Here is a 14,784-nt window from a genome sequence, read left to right as displayed (position 1 = left end):
ATAGACTTCAAGGTCAGAAGGGACCATTATGATAATCTAGTCTGACCTGCACAACGCAGGCCACAGAATCTCACCCACCCACTCCTGTAACAACCCCCTAACCTATGCTTGAGTTATTGAAGTCCTCAAATCGTGGTTTAAAGACCTCAAGGTTCAGAGAATCCTCCAGCAAGTTACCTGTGCCCCACGCTGCAGAGGAAGGCGAAAAACCTGCAGGGCCTCTGCCAATCTGCCCTGGAGGAAAATTCCTTCCTGACCCCAAATATGGCGATCAATTAAACACTGAGCATGTGGGCAAGACTCACCAGCCAGCACCCAAGAAAGAATTCTCTGTAGTAACTCAGATCCCACCCTATCTAACATCTCATCACAGACCATTGGGCATATTTACCTGCTAATAATCAAAGATCAATTAATTGCCAAAATTAGGCTATCCCATCATACCATCCCCTCCATAAATTTATCAAGCTTAGTCTTGAAGCCAGATATGTCTTTTGCCCCCACTACTCCCCTTGGAAGGCTGTTCCAGAACTTAACTCCTCTAATGGTTAGAAACCTTCGTCTAATTTCAAGTCTAAACTTCCTAATGTCCAGTTTATATCCATTTGTTCTTGTGTCCACATTGGTACTAAACTTAAATAATTCCTCTCCCTCCCTGATATTTATCCCTCTGATATATTTATAAAGAGCAATCATATCTCCCCTCAGCCTTCTTTTGGTTAGGCTAAACAAGCCAAGCTCTTTGAGTCTCCTCTCATAGGACAGGTTTTCCATTCCTCGAATCATCCTAGTAGCCCTTCTCTGTACCTGTTCCAGTTTGAATTCATCCTTCTTAAACATGGGAGAACAGAACTGCACACAATATTCCAGATGAGGTCTCACCAGTGCCTTGTATAACGGTACTAACACCTCCTTATCTCTACTGGAAATACCTCGCCTGATGCATCCCAAGACCACATTAGCTTTTTTAACGGCCATATCACATTGGTGGCTCATCATCATCCTGTGATCAACCAATACTCCGAGATCCTTCTCCTCCTCTGTTACTTCCAACTGATGTGTCCCCAATTTATAACCAAAATTCTTGTTATTAATCCCTATATGCATGACCTTGCACTTTTCACTATTAAATTTCATCCTATTACTATTACTCGAGTTTACAAGGTCATCCAGATCTTCCTGTATGATATCCCGATCCTTCTCTGTATTAGCAATACCTCCCAGCTTTGTGTCATCTGCAAACTTTATTAGCACATTCCCACTTTTTGTGCCAAGGTCAGTAATAAAAAGATTAAATAAGATTGGTCCCAAAACCAATCCCTGAGGAACTCCACTAGTAACCTCCTTCCAGCCTGACAGTTCACCTTTCAGCACGACCCGTTGTAGTCTCCCCTTTAACCAGTTCTTTATCCATCTTCAATTTTCATATTGATCCCCATCTTTTCCAATTTAGCTAATAATTCCCCATGTGGAACCGTATCAAATGCCTTACTGAAATCAAGGTAAATTAGATCCACTGCGTTTCCTTTGTCTAAAAAATCTGTTACCTTCTCAAAGAAGGAGATCAGGTTGGTTTGGCACGATCTACCTTTTGTAAATCCATGTTGTATTTTGTCCCAATTACCATTGACCTCAATGTCCTTAACTACTTTCTCCTTCAAAATTTTTTCCAAGACCTTGCATACTACAGATGTCAAACTAACAGGCCTATAGTTACTCGGATCACTTTTTTTCCCTTTCTTAAAAATAGGAACTATGTTAGCAATTCTCCAGTCATACGGTACAACCCCTGAGTTTACTGATTCATTAAAAATTCTTGCTAATGGGCTTGCAATTTCATGTGCCAGTTCCTTTAATATTCTTGTATGAAGATTATCTGGCCCCACTGATTTAGTCCCATTAAGCTGTTGGAGTTTGGCTTCTACCTCCATATCCTCATTCCCATTTGTCATCCTACCATTATCTGTAAGCTCCTCATTAGCCTCATTAAAGACTGAGGCAAAGTACTGCCCAGTTCGGCACTGGCCGAGCGGCCCTGGCGGCTCTGGCTCCAGAGCGTGCCGGCCCGGCCCCACAGCTCCGGCCCGGCCCTGGCGCCGGCCGAGCACCCCCGGCCCCGGCCCGAGCGGCTCCAGCCCTGGCCAAACGGCTCTGGCTCTGGCTCCGGCCCGGCTCGGGCCCCAGGGCAGCGGCCCCAGTTCCGGCCGAGCACCCCCAGCACGGCCCCACAGCTCCGGCCCCGGCCGAGCACCCCCGGCCCGGCTCGGGCCCTGGGGCACTGGCCCGAGCGGCCCTGGCCCGAGCCCCGAGCGGCCCCGGTGGCTCTGGCTCGGGCCCCGGCACGCCGGCTCGGCCCCAGGCCGAGCGACTCCGGCCTGGCCCCGGCCCCAGCGGCTCCAGCCTGGACCCAAACCCTGCGACCCCAGCCTGAGCGGGGCCCGATTCCTGGGGGCCCCAAGCCCCGCCCCCAGGAATCGGGCCCCGCTCTTGCTAAGGCCGGCCCTGCTTACCAGAGTTCGTCCCAACTCTCACATGGGTTCTGACAAGTGCAGTCTTTTAATACCCATCCTAGGGGCATCCTTGTGGTTATAAGTTCAGAGCTTCAGTACAGAACAAGCACCCTCGTAACATGTTCAGTTCCCTTATTATATGGTTCGGGTCTTTGAACTGGAGTCTCCGGAACCAGGTAGTTAGTATACAAAGAATCTCTCCCAGGGCATATCTTCAAAAGGTTGGCTTTGTAGGGGGAGAATTTGCATTCCCTTCACCTCAATATATTTCTTAAGGAAACCCACTTCAGAAGTATTGTTCCAAAAAAACCTTTGAACTTCCTCATACCTTCCAGGGACTGCATTAATCTTGTCTTTCTGTTAAAGAAGTTCCATACAATTTCACAATAGTACATAAACATTTGCACTTGTTATGCCGTGAACTCCAAAAGTGTTAACCCTAATTCAATAAGGTTTAACTTAATTCAGTAAAGTTTATCTTAATTCTGCAAGGTTTGTTCAGGATATTGTCCATCTATAACACTTACAGACTGGAATCAAGTCACCACATAACCTTCTTTTTGATACACTAAACAGATTGAGCTCCTTGAGTTTGTCACTCTGGTTATGTGGTGACTTGATTCCAGTCTGTAAGTGTTATAGATGGACAATATCCTGAACAAACCTTGCAGAATTAAGATAAACTTTACTGAATGAGCCCTGCCTGCCTGGTAAGCCGTTGTCGAACTTCGGCTGGCATAATTATTCGCAAGAGTTGATTAATGTCTGCCCAAGATGGATTATAACACTGAACCACCGTTCGGAGTTCGTCTCTAAACTTTTTTGGTTCCTCCTTGATGTTAGGAAATTCTTTCACCAAGTTTTTTAAATTTCCTGGTGACCACGGGGCATGCACTGTGACCAACTGTCCTGCATTTTCAGGCAGGTCTCTTAAAGGAACCTGGAGTGCATGTGCCACACTTCTAGTAAAATAACGGGTACTTTCCTCAGAAAGATTAGAATCAGGGGAGCTACTGGGAGGCTCAGAATCATCTCTTTGTGGTGAAGAGGAGACTTCTCTCCCAGGGGAAGAGAGAACAATGTGTGCAGCTGATACATGCGGTGGTGAAACTGACACTGCCGGGTGAGATTCGTTAGCAGACCCATGCTGTGCAGGGGGAGGAGGCAGCACGGGCTGCTGCTGCTGCTGAATGTTACTGAAGAATTCTAAAATATCCTCAGCAGTTTCCTCCTCACTGTTAGCTCTAACTAATTGGGGATAAAGGGGAGCAGAAGGAATTGCTCGAGCGGGAAGAGGATGCACAGGAGCTGAAGGAATCACCCTAGGGGGAAGACAGCTGGATGCCTTGCATTTAAGCTGTAAATGTTGCACTTGAGCTTTTAACTTTTCTTGGGAGTCCTTTAGACTCCGCACCCGAGACTCGTGGAGTCTCTTTGTTGCTTCCTCCCACCAACAGACAAATTGCTCCCACTGTGTATCAGAGGCTTTTGGTGAAGCCAGAGTTTCTTTAAGGTATTTAAGTTTGTCTAAATTAAAGGTACCTTCTAGTGGACATTGTTTAGATGGATTTGCACGCGTGTAAAGATTCCAACTATTTAAATACTTGCAGGTTTTCGGGCCATAATGTACGTACATAAAATAAGCTGGGGTACCCTTAGGGGGTGAAAGGGAAGACTTAGACTGTCCCCCACCCATTTTTCCAATCACACACTCAAAAGGGAAGGATGCCCTGTCCGCGCTAGCGGTTCATAAACTAAGGATCTCTCCCTACAGGGTATTCACACAGGAGTGACTAACGAGGATAGCCATGACCCCTTACACCTCTCTTCAGCAAAGAGCGTCGGCTAATCTCAGAGAGAAAGCGCCGCTTACTCTGTTGCATCCAGTGAGATGGTCAGACTGTCAGTGGCTCACATGGAGAGGAAAAGGGGAGGGAAGATGGGTGCACACACTCCTAGACCCAGGTAGCCTCCTCGCCGGACGATGCCAGGCCGAGTCAACCTACATGGGTCGGATCTCTTAAAAGATCCTCTAGTTACCGGGCTTGCGTTAGAGTAGTTCTGGTCACGAGCCAAAAGACTTCGCAGAGTACTCTGGGCGTCTTTCGGTAACACTTAATTCACACTGTGTACACACACACACACAGACCACGCACACACCAAGGCCTTATACCAGGTACTACTCCTGAGTACCTCCAGGTACTATTCCCAAGTACCTCGATGCATCACTTGAGGCGGTAAAAACCCCTCTTGAGGCGGCAACAACCCCTCAACACAGGTGCAAACCCTATGCACCTAGCATATGCTTACAGGGGGCGGCAAACAATTCCCCTATTACGCCGCTCAACATCTGACCTTGCTGCACAGTCAATAAGTTCGGATGGCGTGAGCCCAACAGGGGCAGACGGCCCCACGGACAGTCCTCCTCCGACACCCCAATAGAGATTTCAAAAGGTCTCTTACCTCTATTGTGGCGCCATGGGGTTCGAAGGGGAACGATCCGTAGCAGCTGCCGTTGCCTCAGTGGGCGTTGCCATCCCGGACGAGCCCCCAAATTGTCGGAGAAAAACTGAGTTCTCACTATTTTGTTAGGTGCAACAAGTCAGATGTTTTATTAACTCTCACATGTGCAGAGGGAGAGCAAACAGGTCTCACTCTGGTAACTAATTACAGCAAGCATTTATACTTTTCATTACAGAAATAATGAGAGACAGCAGCATTTTTGTTTATACATAGGCCATTTTGATATTTCATTTCCTCAGTTGTTTTGACTTTTGCCAACATACAATTATTTTTTATACCTTATTTACTCAAGGTCTTCTACACTTTATCTATGCTGAGGTCATCATAACTTTTTACACAGCTCTTTCTCACTCGCCTCACACAATCCTCGCTTCTACAAATCTTACGTTAACAAAGTTACAGTTAGCCTAACTTTTACTAACAAACGTCATGCATTACAGTTCTTTTCTGTTAGTTCTTTTTTTTGCTTCCACACATGTTTTCCAATTCTTTAATCATTCTTGTGGCTCTTTTCTGAACCCTCTCCAAATACATGCAAAACTTTAGCCAAAACTAGGAAGGAAAAAGTAGGAGGTGTGGCCAGGATAGTTTTTAAAGTTTTTCAAAGAGCTACATGAGATGTCAACGGAATTTTCCCTTTCTGAGCAAACTTTTACAAAATATAGGCCCAGGTTACATTGACAAAACATGATGGTATATGTATGAGAGATGGTGATTATACAAATAAACAATGGAAAATTAGAAACTCTACATCCCTATTTTTTGGACCATGCTCTGCTCCTTGTTTTGCAGCTTATCGCCCCAAACCTGTAAAGACTTAAATATGCACTTAACTTTACACCTGCAGGTAGTCCTATTGACGTAAATGGGACTACTCCTGGGTAAATTAAGCATGTGTATACCCATTTTCCAGATCAGACCTAAGTGAACATTTTAGGACTTAGTTTTGCATCTTTCCATATCTAGAGAAGGAAAACGAGAGAGGGTAAAACACCATGGAAAATAATAATACAAAATAATTTGCTTATGCAAATGCAGTGCAGACAAGACTTAAGTTTTATGATGAAATGGAACTTGGATGAGATATCTTTTCTTCTGTATTTTTCAGGGTTCTGATATTTTATAAAAATTATAATAGAAAGTTAACATGAAGAAAACTTGTGACTGAATAAAGAACAGGAGTACCTGTTCTTTTTGCGGATACAGACTAACACGGCTGCTACTCTGAAATATGACTGAATAGTTAGTTAAAAGTATTGTAACTGAAGAGTTATTTGATAATGTTCTCTAGCGGCTAAAGCAATCCACTGGTGAATAGAACCATCTTTTTGTAAGATATGCTTTAGTCCCTCACAAGCTATTGAGCTCAATGCAGGGGTAAGTGGGTGAAATTCAATGGCCTGTGACATATAGAAGGTCAGGCTAGATAATCTAATGGTCCTTTCTGGCCTCAAAAGCTATGAACTCTAGATTACATAGCTCTGCTACTGACTCACTATGTGGCCGTGGGCAAGGCACTTAAATACTCTGTTCCTCACTGAAGACATCTGTAAAATAAGTATAATGAGATGAATATCAACATGTATTGATTAGAGAGCTACATATAGATGGAAGTGAAGTTTAGCTGCTTCACTGCTAGACACTGAAAAAAGAAACTGAATCACAGCACAAAGTAAAAATATCTTGGTGCCTCAAGTCCAAAGCAAGGAAAACACATCACAAATGACTTTTATAAAGTGGGTAAGAAGTTGTTATTATTCAAAAGCCTTAAAATAACATTGGTTTCATTTACAAGTTATGAAAACAGGATTTCATTGTATTTATCTAATATATATTTAGAAAGAAACTATATGATAGTTATAGACAAACTGGTAAAATACATCTTCTTAACATCTGGAGACCATTGCTGGTAACATTCCAAGGATCAAGATAAGAATATACCCCTTAGAGTGTAAGTTCATGTTCATATAGATGAATAATATTATAATTTGGATACATATTTACTTTCAATTTTATCCTTTTATCTCTTCACATTTTGAAGAAAATGAACGCAGGTCTTCTAGAAAGCTCACAGAAACAGACTTGGGTGAAGACGTGAAAATGTTAAGTGAGTGCAAATCCATCTTGACTGATAAAAAAAAGACATCATCAAGGTATAGTATCAGACAAAATTTGCTTTCTCCATTCTCAGTTTGCTTTCTCCATCTTCCTGTGTACAATAAGACGAAAATATATCAAGTAAGAGAGCAAATGAAAATAAGAAATGCAATTATAACAGATACCTACATACCATAGTAAGGAAGTTTATCAATAAATCTCCCACCTCCATAGTGATAGTGATTTGGTAGTGGTACCAATGGCCAAAGCCAACTAGAAGGATCCACATTTGTGTGTTCCTCTACCCCCAGGTCAGCCTCTGTTCTGAGCATTGACATCTGGTAGATAGAAGGATTTAACAATCATCGATGCTAGCAACTTTAAATCAACAACTTAGTATTAAAGTGACTTGTGGATGAAGGCCCAAGAGTTTGTTGTGATTATTCACACCAGGAGAAGTATGATGACTGAATGAAAATTTTGTCAGTGAACATCTGGAGCCAGACCAGTATCAGGTGAAGGTGCCTGTAATGGGACAGCTAAATTAACTGTCTTGTGGCTGCAAACTCACAGTTAGGCTTGGCTGAGGGGCTCCCACAGGAGGTGCAGCATTGGTTACAGAGCAGTGGAGTAGAAAGACAAGAGGACTGGGAGAAACAAAGGGGAACAGAGTTGGAGGGAATTGAGAACTGTAATTTAGCATCGTATAGTTAACCTTTTCATCCTCTTTTAGTTAATGTTGGTTTTTTTTGCAGATAGACGTCTGTTTTGCCCATCCATTTTGCCATGTTTCTGCCCTTGATTATGTGCTGGAACCTGCTGAAGGGCTATCCCAATTTAAAAAATAGATATATCCAAGGCAGCGTGTGAGCTATTGAGCTCACAATGATTGCTCGGTTTGCCTACACAGTCATTAATACCTGTGTATAACACACAACTTTGTGAAGCACTTATAAAGCAGCTATTACTGAAAAAGGCAGAAACTATTCTTTTAGGTACAATAGAGTCCTGAAGAATCTGTAAGTACAGGACAGTGCATTGAAATAGTTCCCTTGCAGGAATGGGTGTGAGAGTTGCTTTATAAAATCAAATTTAATCCTGTTGGTTAAAGCTTCAGTTCCTACCTTCTCTCCACTGCATGCTTTCTTGTTGTTGAGAAAACAAGACTATTGTGCATATGTGGAGAAGACTAAGGCATAAGTCTTCAAAGAGCTGAAAACATCTTTTGCAATGATGGGAGTTCCCTTTCCACACACACTGAAATCAAAAAGCTCTTGTAGGATTGGGATTTTAGGCTTAGAAACCAGGAACTGACTCCTTTTCTCCTTTCCTTTTATATCAGGTGGGAAAGCGAAAGTGATTGTGCAATTCATGAAGATTCCTTGAAAGACTTGGACACAGATATGGTAATGAAACTATACTTCTCGATTGAACATGTGTCCTCTGGAAAATGAGATTTATTTATTTTTTACTTTTAATGACTTGATTTTTCTTATGCAAAAACTGCAGAAATTCTGGGCCAGATTGTGTACTTGGTTGCACATGTTCAAGCCATTGGCCAGGTTCTCAGCTCTGCTCCAGCAGCTTTGCATCACTACAACAGCTCAAATCAGCCACAGTCCTTTCTTAATCAGCTCCTTAAGATTCCCCCCGTACATGCCATTAACATTTTTCTGTTGTTTTAAATTTTAGAAAGAATTATTTGCAGCAAAACTGAAGTTACCTAACATATGTGTAGCTCCTCTTCCAGTAGATGCTATGTATCTTTCTTTCCTCTATCTTAGGTGCCCGAAATATATTTCACAGATCCAAAACAGTTACTTCAGATCTTCACAGAGCTAGAGGAACAAAATCTTGCATTGATCCAAAATAACCAAGACTTAGATGAAACTATGGATGAACTTGAGCAGATGGCAAAAATTATAAAGGCAAAACTGTAAGTTATTGAACTAAAGAGAGCAATATGTAGTTCAGAAGCTAGTTGGTACCTCTTCACCGCTGGATATTTTGATTAACTGACCTATTCCCTGAACAGCAAAGCAGAGACATTTTCAACATAGTCATGCTTTAAGTATGGCTCATAAGGTATTTTGAAGGAGCACAATTTCTGAATAAGGTAGATACATAACAGAAAATAGCAGTTTCACTACACAAGCTTGTCATTTTTGGGTGGCAAAGAGGTAGACTGGGGAAACAAATATGCTCCATGTTGTGTATGTCCCATTTGTAATTAGTAAGGGCCATATAATCCCTGGCCTAGTGTGATGGAGTGGAGGAGAAGGTGCTGGGATTATTATTTATGCAGGATATTACCATGACACTCATTTAACCATAAATGCCTTTATGAAATACAAAGGCTGAATGGTATTTATACAGTTGCTCTAAACATGCCTAAAAAGCCTAACTAATAAGCAGTTTACTACATCCAAGCTCTAACAGAACACTTACAAATGGGCTAAACCAAGGGGTGCTTAGACACATATTGGTCAGCTCCAACATGGTCAGGCAGGGATTAGCAATGAACCCTTTCAGAGTTTATTTTTTGTATACCCCCCCTTAACAAACAAGTGATGTCATTGCCAAGTCTCAGACTTTAGCTAAGGCCAGATGAAGCAGTTTCTTATGTTGCCAATTATGTAATGCACCTGGTACCCAATTAACCATGTTTTATTTCTATTACTTCAGCCCAAACCTTAAATAAGATAACACAGGTATTTTGAAGTTTCACTACAAGTTTAACACAACTCCTCTTCTTTTTTCATGATCTCATTCTTTTTGGTCACAGGCTTTCTGCCTTTCGTGCATGCTAATATCCCAACTCAATTTAAAACCATAATTCACTCACATCTAATGAGGGCCTATATTCCTACAGAAGGGCACAAGGAGGCTCTTTTCCTCCTCCTCCTCCCGGCCCATTCAACAGACTGTGGGAATACACCTCAACCTACAGGGGGAGCAGGAGGAGTCAGGGCCATGCCCCCATCCCTTTTGCAATCAGGATCCACTTTAGACAGTGTGGTGGTTATGGCACTTTTGCTAAATTTCAACATGGATAATTAAAATTACTTTACTTACATTCCCATTTTGAGCTGGATAAGAGATTCTTCTTCACTTCCTGCCCCACAGAGTTGTGTAATGTGTCTGAGTGCTGTTAAATAGCTTTTGTGTTCCAACCCATAGCAAGGTGAAGTGACCCCTATACATTATTTTGTATGGACTTTAGGAGGAAAGCTACTTTGTGAGCTGCAGATATTACTTCACAGAGGCCTTATGGCCTTCTGTCTAATGGTGCACGTGAGCTGTGTTAATATCCTTTCACAAATGCACAGCTTATTTGTGTTTTATTTTTTAATTAATGTCAAAGTTTTTAAAATCCATTTTTTGTTCATTTTCTCTATTTAATTGCCTAATTTCTACAGTGCCTAATGCTTATTTGTTATAGTATCAGTTGATAATGACTGATGACAGTCACTGTAGTGAAGTTTAAATAATGCCAAGATTTGTTCTAGCTGCCTAGAATGCTTTCAAATTGTTAACTTATATGAAAAAAAGAATTCCTGTCATTTTCTTTCCCCATACAAGAGGTAAACTGATTTATTGTTTAGACTTGGAGCTTTGAAGTCTTCCTTTTCTTAGAATAGCCAGTTTCTAAGGTCTGGTCTATACTACCCGCCTGAATCGGTGGGTAGAAATCGACCTCTCGGGGATCGATTTATCGCGTCCCATCGGGACGCGACAATCGATCCCCGAATCGGCGCTCTAACTCCACCAGCGGAGGTGGTAGTAAGCGCCGCCGACAAAAAGCGGCAGAAGTCGATTTTGCCGCCATCCTCACAACGGGGTAAGTCGGCTGCAATACGTCGAATTCAGCTACGCTATTCACGTAGCTGAATTTGCGTATCTTAAATCGACTCCCCGCTGTAGTGTAGATGTACCCTTAGATATTAGCAGTCAGGGCTGGCCTTACCATGAGGCAAACTGAGGCAGCCACCTCAGGTGCCAGACTGTGGGGCGGGCGCCACTAGGACCCAGAGTGAAGAAAATTGTGTCTGCTGCTGGTGCATATGTATTCTCTCTGCTCTAGATGCACAGAGATGGTAGAGTGCTGTGCTGGAGGAAGAAGGGCACAAGAGACATAACAGGCAGGCAGGAGAAAAGATGAGAGGGAATAACAGAAAGCAGCAGGAGCTGCAGGGAGAGAGAGGAGGAGGAGGAGCCTCTTATGTACCTCTCTAGCACCCCCAGGAGCCTGGACTGATTAACACCAGCTTCTTAAGGAGCTTCCTGTTTCCTGCTGCTTCCCTGAATCTACTTGAGGAGAACAGGCAGTTAACTGAAGCAGTAGGAGCCAGTTAGGCCCTTAAGACACTGATATCTTCCCTCACTCAGGCCCTGCTACCAGCCTGCTTATTTGTCCCCTTCAATTGAGTGTTGAGAGCCACTATAGCTGGCACAGAACATGAGTGAAATAAGAAAACGCCCCTTTGGGGCAGCATTCAGAAACAGAAAGAAAGCAAAGGACGCTTTTCTATCTAAGCAGGAAGGAGCTCTCCTGAGATACATAGTCACAAATGTTCATGGTGAGCCTTCTGGCCTCAGTGAGGATGTGAGTGGTGAGGAGATGCCTGATCTACCAGTTAGTCAGAGTGCAGATGACCTGGCAGCTACTGCAGCATCCATATCTCCATCTCAAATGGATGTAACCATGTACATTCCTGAAGAAAAGTATAGATCAGAGAAGAGTGTGTTGGAGGCACAAGAAACGGCTGCTGTTGAGTTTAGTTCCTTAAATCTAGATGATCCAGGACTGTGGACCCACTTGAGCAGTAGCCTGAGGGACTTCCTTGTACTGCATGGGCCACAGCAAGTGAAAAACTTCATGTTCCCCAAAGATAATGAAAATAGAAGTTACCATCCAACACATTACTGGCATGAAATCCCCAATGGTGACAAAGTGGAGAGGCCATGACATGTACTCAAAAACCCAGAAAGCTGCATACTGTTTTTGTTGCAAACTCTTCCAGTCTAATGTTCCAGCCACATTGGGTTCTACAGGAACAAAGGACTGGAAAAATCTGGCTAGAAATCTGGCATGCCATGAGAAGGCAGCAAATCACCAGAGAGCATTCCATAGGTGGAAAGAGCTTGAGATGAGACTAAGGTTAAAGGCCACTATAGATGATCAGCATCAAGAGAAGATTGCATCAAAGTCTCTTTACTGGCAAAATGTTCTGAAAAGGCTCATTGCCATTGTGAGAATGCTTGCTACCCAAAACCTAGCACTGTGTGGCACTTCAGATCAGCTGTATGTGCCAAACAATGGAAACTTCCTTAAAATTGTGGAGCTGATAGCTGAGTTTAATGCCATACTCCAGGAGCATCTAAGAAGAGTCACCACCCAAGAAATGTACACACACCACTACCTTGGAAAAACAATTCAAAATGAGATCATACAGTTACTGGCAACAAAAGTCAAACAGAAGATTGTGGCAGATCTGAAGTCAGCAAGATATTATTCTGTTATTCTGGACTGCACACCTGACATCAGCCATACGGAACAAATTACTTTAATTATGCGTTTTGTAACAACAACAGAACCTAGTGAAAATGTCCCTGCAATGATAACTGTCAGAGGGCATTTTCTAGAATTTATTGACATTGATGATACTACAGGAGCTGGTATGACAAATGTGCTTCTTAAAAAGCTGGAAGATACGGGAATTGCGATAGCTGATATGAGAGGTCAGGGCTACGATAATGGTGCCAACATGAGAGGAAAGAACAGAGGAGTGCAGACATGGATCCAAGAGTTAAACCCTCAACCTTTTTTTGTCCCGTGCAGATCTCATTAATTGAACTTGGTGGTCAGTGATGCAGCCTCAGTTTCTAGTGAGGCTGCTGAGTTTTTTAATGTAATTCGAAGCATCTATGTATTTTTCTCTGCATCAACACATCAATGGCAAATTTTGAAGCAACATCTGGGAATATCCTCTCTGACACTGAAACCACTGAGTGCCACACGATGGGAAAGTCGAGTGGAGGCGATAAAGCCTATCAAACACCAAATTGGAAAGATAGATGATGCCATAGTTGCCATTATGGAGGATAATGCTATGACAGGAACTGTTCATGGGAGAACATTGGCAGAGGGAAATGGAATCACCAGAAAAATACGTAACTTCAAATTTTTGTGTGGCTTAGTGTTCTGGCATGACATACTGTTTGAAATAAATGTTGTAAGCAAGAGACTCCAAGGTGTTGACCTTGATATATCTGGAGCAATCGAACAACCGGACAAAGCAAAGTTATACCTACAGTCTTACTGGTCAGATGAGGGATTTCAAAACGTTCTGAAGAGTGCACAAAAGTTAACAGAGGAACTTCACACTGAAGCTATTTTCCCACCCATTCAAGAATACAAGAGTCACTGAAGAAGAAGACATTTTGATTATGTGGCATGGGATAATCCCATCAGAGACCCCAAACAACAATTCAAAGTTGAATTCTTTAACCAGGTGCTAGATTGTGCAATACAGTCAGTTGAAGAACGTTTCATGCAGCTCAAGGAGCACAGCAGTATATTTGGGATGTTGTATGATATTCCAAAACTCCTCATTCTACCTGAAGAAGACCTATACCAGCAATGCAGGGCACTAGAGACAGTGTTGACACATGATGACATGTGCGATATTGCTGCGAGTGATTTAGGTGATGAACTGAAACCCCTTTCAAGATACATTTCAGCAGGATCAACTCCAAAGGCTGTTCTGGAATATATGTGCACAAATAAGATGACCACCCTCTTTCCAAATGCTTTTGTTGCTCTGCGCATACATTTAACACTTCCTGTAACAGTTGCCAGTGGAGAACGCAGCTTCTCCAAGCTAAAGTTAATAAAAACACATCTACGCTCCACAATGACACAGGAGAGGCTGGTCAGCCTTGCAACCATCTCAATAGACCATGAGCTGGCCCAGACTGTGGACCTTCAGCAGGAAGCAGTTCAAATCTTTGCAAACAAGAAGGCATGGGAAAGCACTACTTTGATTATTCAAACAGATAAAAATGCCAGTGTTTACTATGCAGACAAGAAAAGTTACATTTGCTGTTCAGGCGTTTGAAAGTTAAGTGTTACTTAAAATTTTTGAACAAGGCATTTTAAATTGTTAGTTCTCCTTTATTGGGGTAGGTATCAGAGCAGTACCATGAGAAGAGTAGAACAGGAAGAAGGCAGAATTGAGACCTTTCAAAGTTTTGGCCCAAGCAAGGGGGCATGGGGGTGTCATTTGAGCTCCCCGCCTCAGGTGCCAAAATGTTGTGGGCCGGCAATGTTAGCAGTTGTCTAAAAAGAACATTTTAAACTGCTGAGTGGTAGTTACTGCACAACAAAATGAATCCACAGAATATATGACTAAAATCTAGATCTCTTTTTCCCCACAGAGATGAAAAAGTAAGTGTTGTTGTAGGACATAAAGAAATTCTTAAAGCTGCCTGCATCAGTGAAGAGGAAAAACGCACAGATTTGGCACTAAGAGCTAAAATGTTTTCTTTTGGAGAGTTTAATCCAGAAATCCAGGTAATTCTTTTGCAAAACACGTTTTATAGCAAGAGAACAAATTTTGCAATTACATCTTTAAAAAAATCTTATTCTTAT

General features: G+C 42.5%; 1 protein-coding gene across 1 annotated transcript in view; it reads left to right on the top strand.

Moving 5' to 3' along the window:
- The window catches only part of CCDC38 (coiled-coil domain containing 38), a 57,001-nt gene that overhangs the window by 27,714 nt on the left and 14,503 nt on the right, over positions 1-14,784 (top strand). Inside the window, exons 10-13 of the mRNA XM_065560646.1 lie at positions 7,075-7,186; positions 8,473-8,536; positions 8,915-9,066; positions 14,571-14,706. Of these exons, the coding sequence (XP_065416718.1) occupies positions 7,075-7,186; positions 8,473-8,536; positions 8,915-9,066; positions 14,571-14,706 (464 nt within the window). The remainder of the gene's footprint in view (positions 1-7,074; positions 7,187-8,472; positions 8,537-8,914; positions 9,067-14,570; positions 14,707-14,784) is intronic.

This window comes from Chrysemys picta, chromosome 1, assembly GCF_011386835.1.
Source record: "Chrysemys picta bellii isolate R12L10 chromosome 1, ASM1138683v2, whole genome shotgun sequence".
Classification (NCBI taxonomy): Eukaryota; Metazoa; Chordata; order Testudines; family Emydidae; genus Chrysemys; species Chrysemys picta.
The sequence above is the reverse complement of the archived record's forward strand: the minus strand, read 5'-3'. Positions and strand labels throughout refer to the sequence as shown.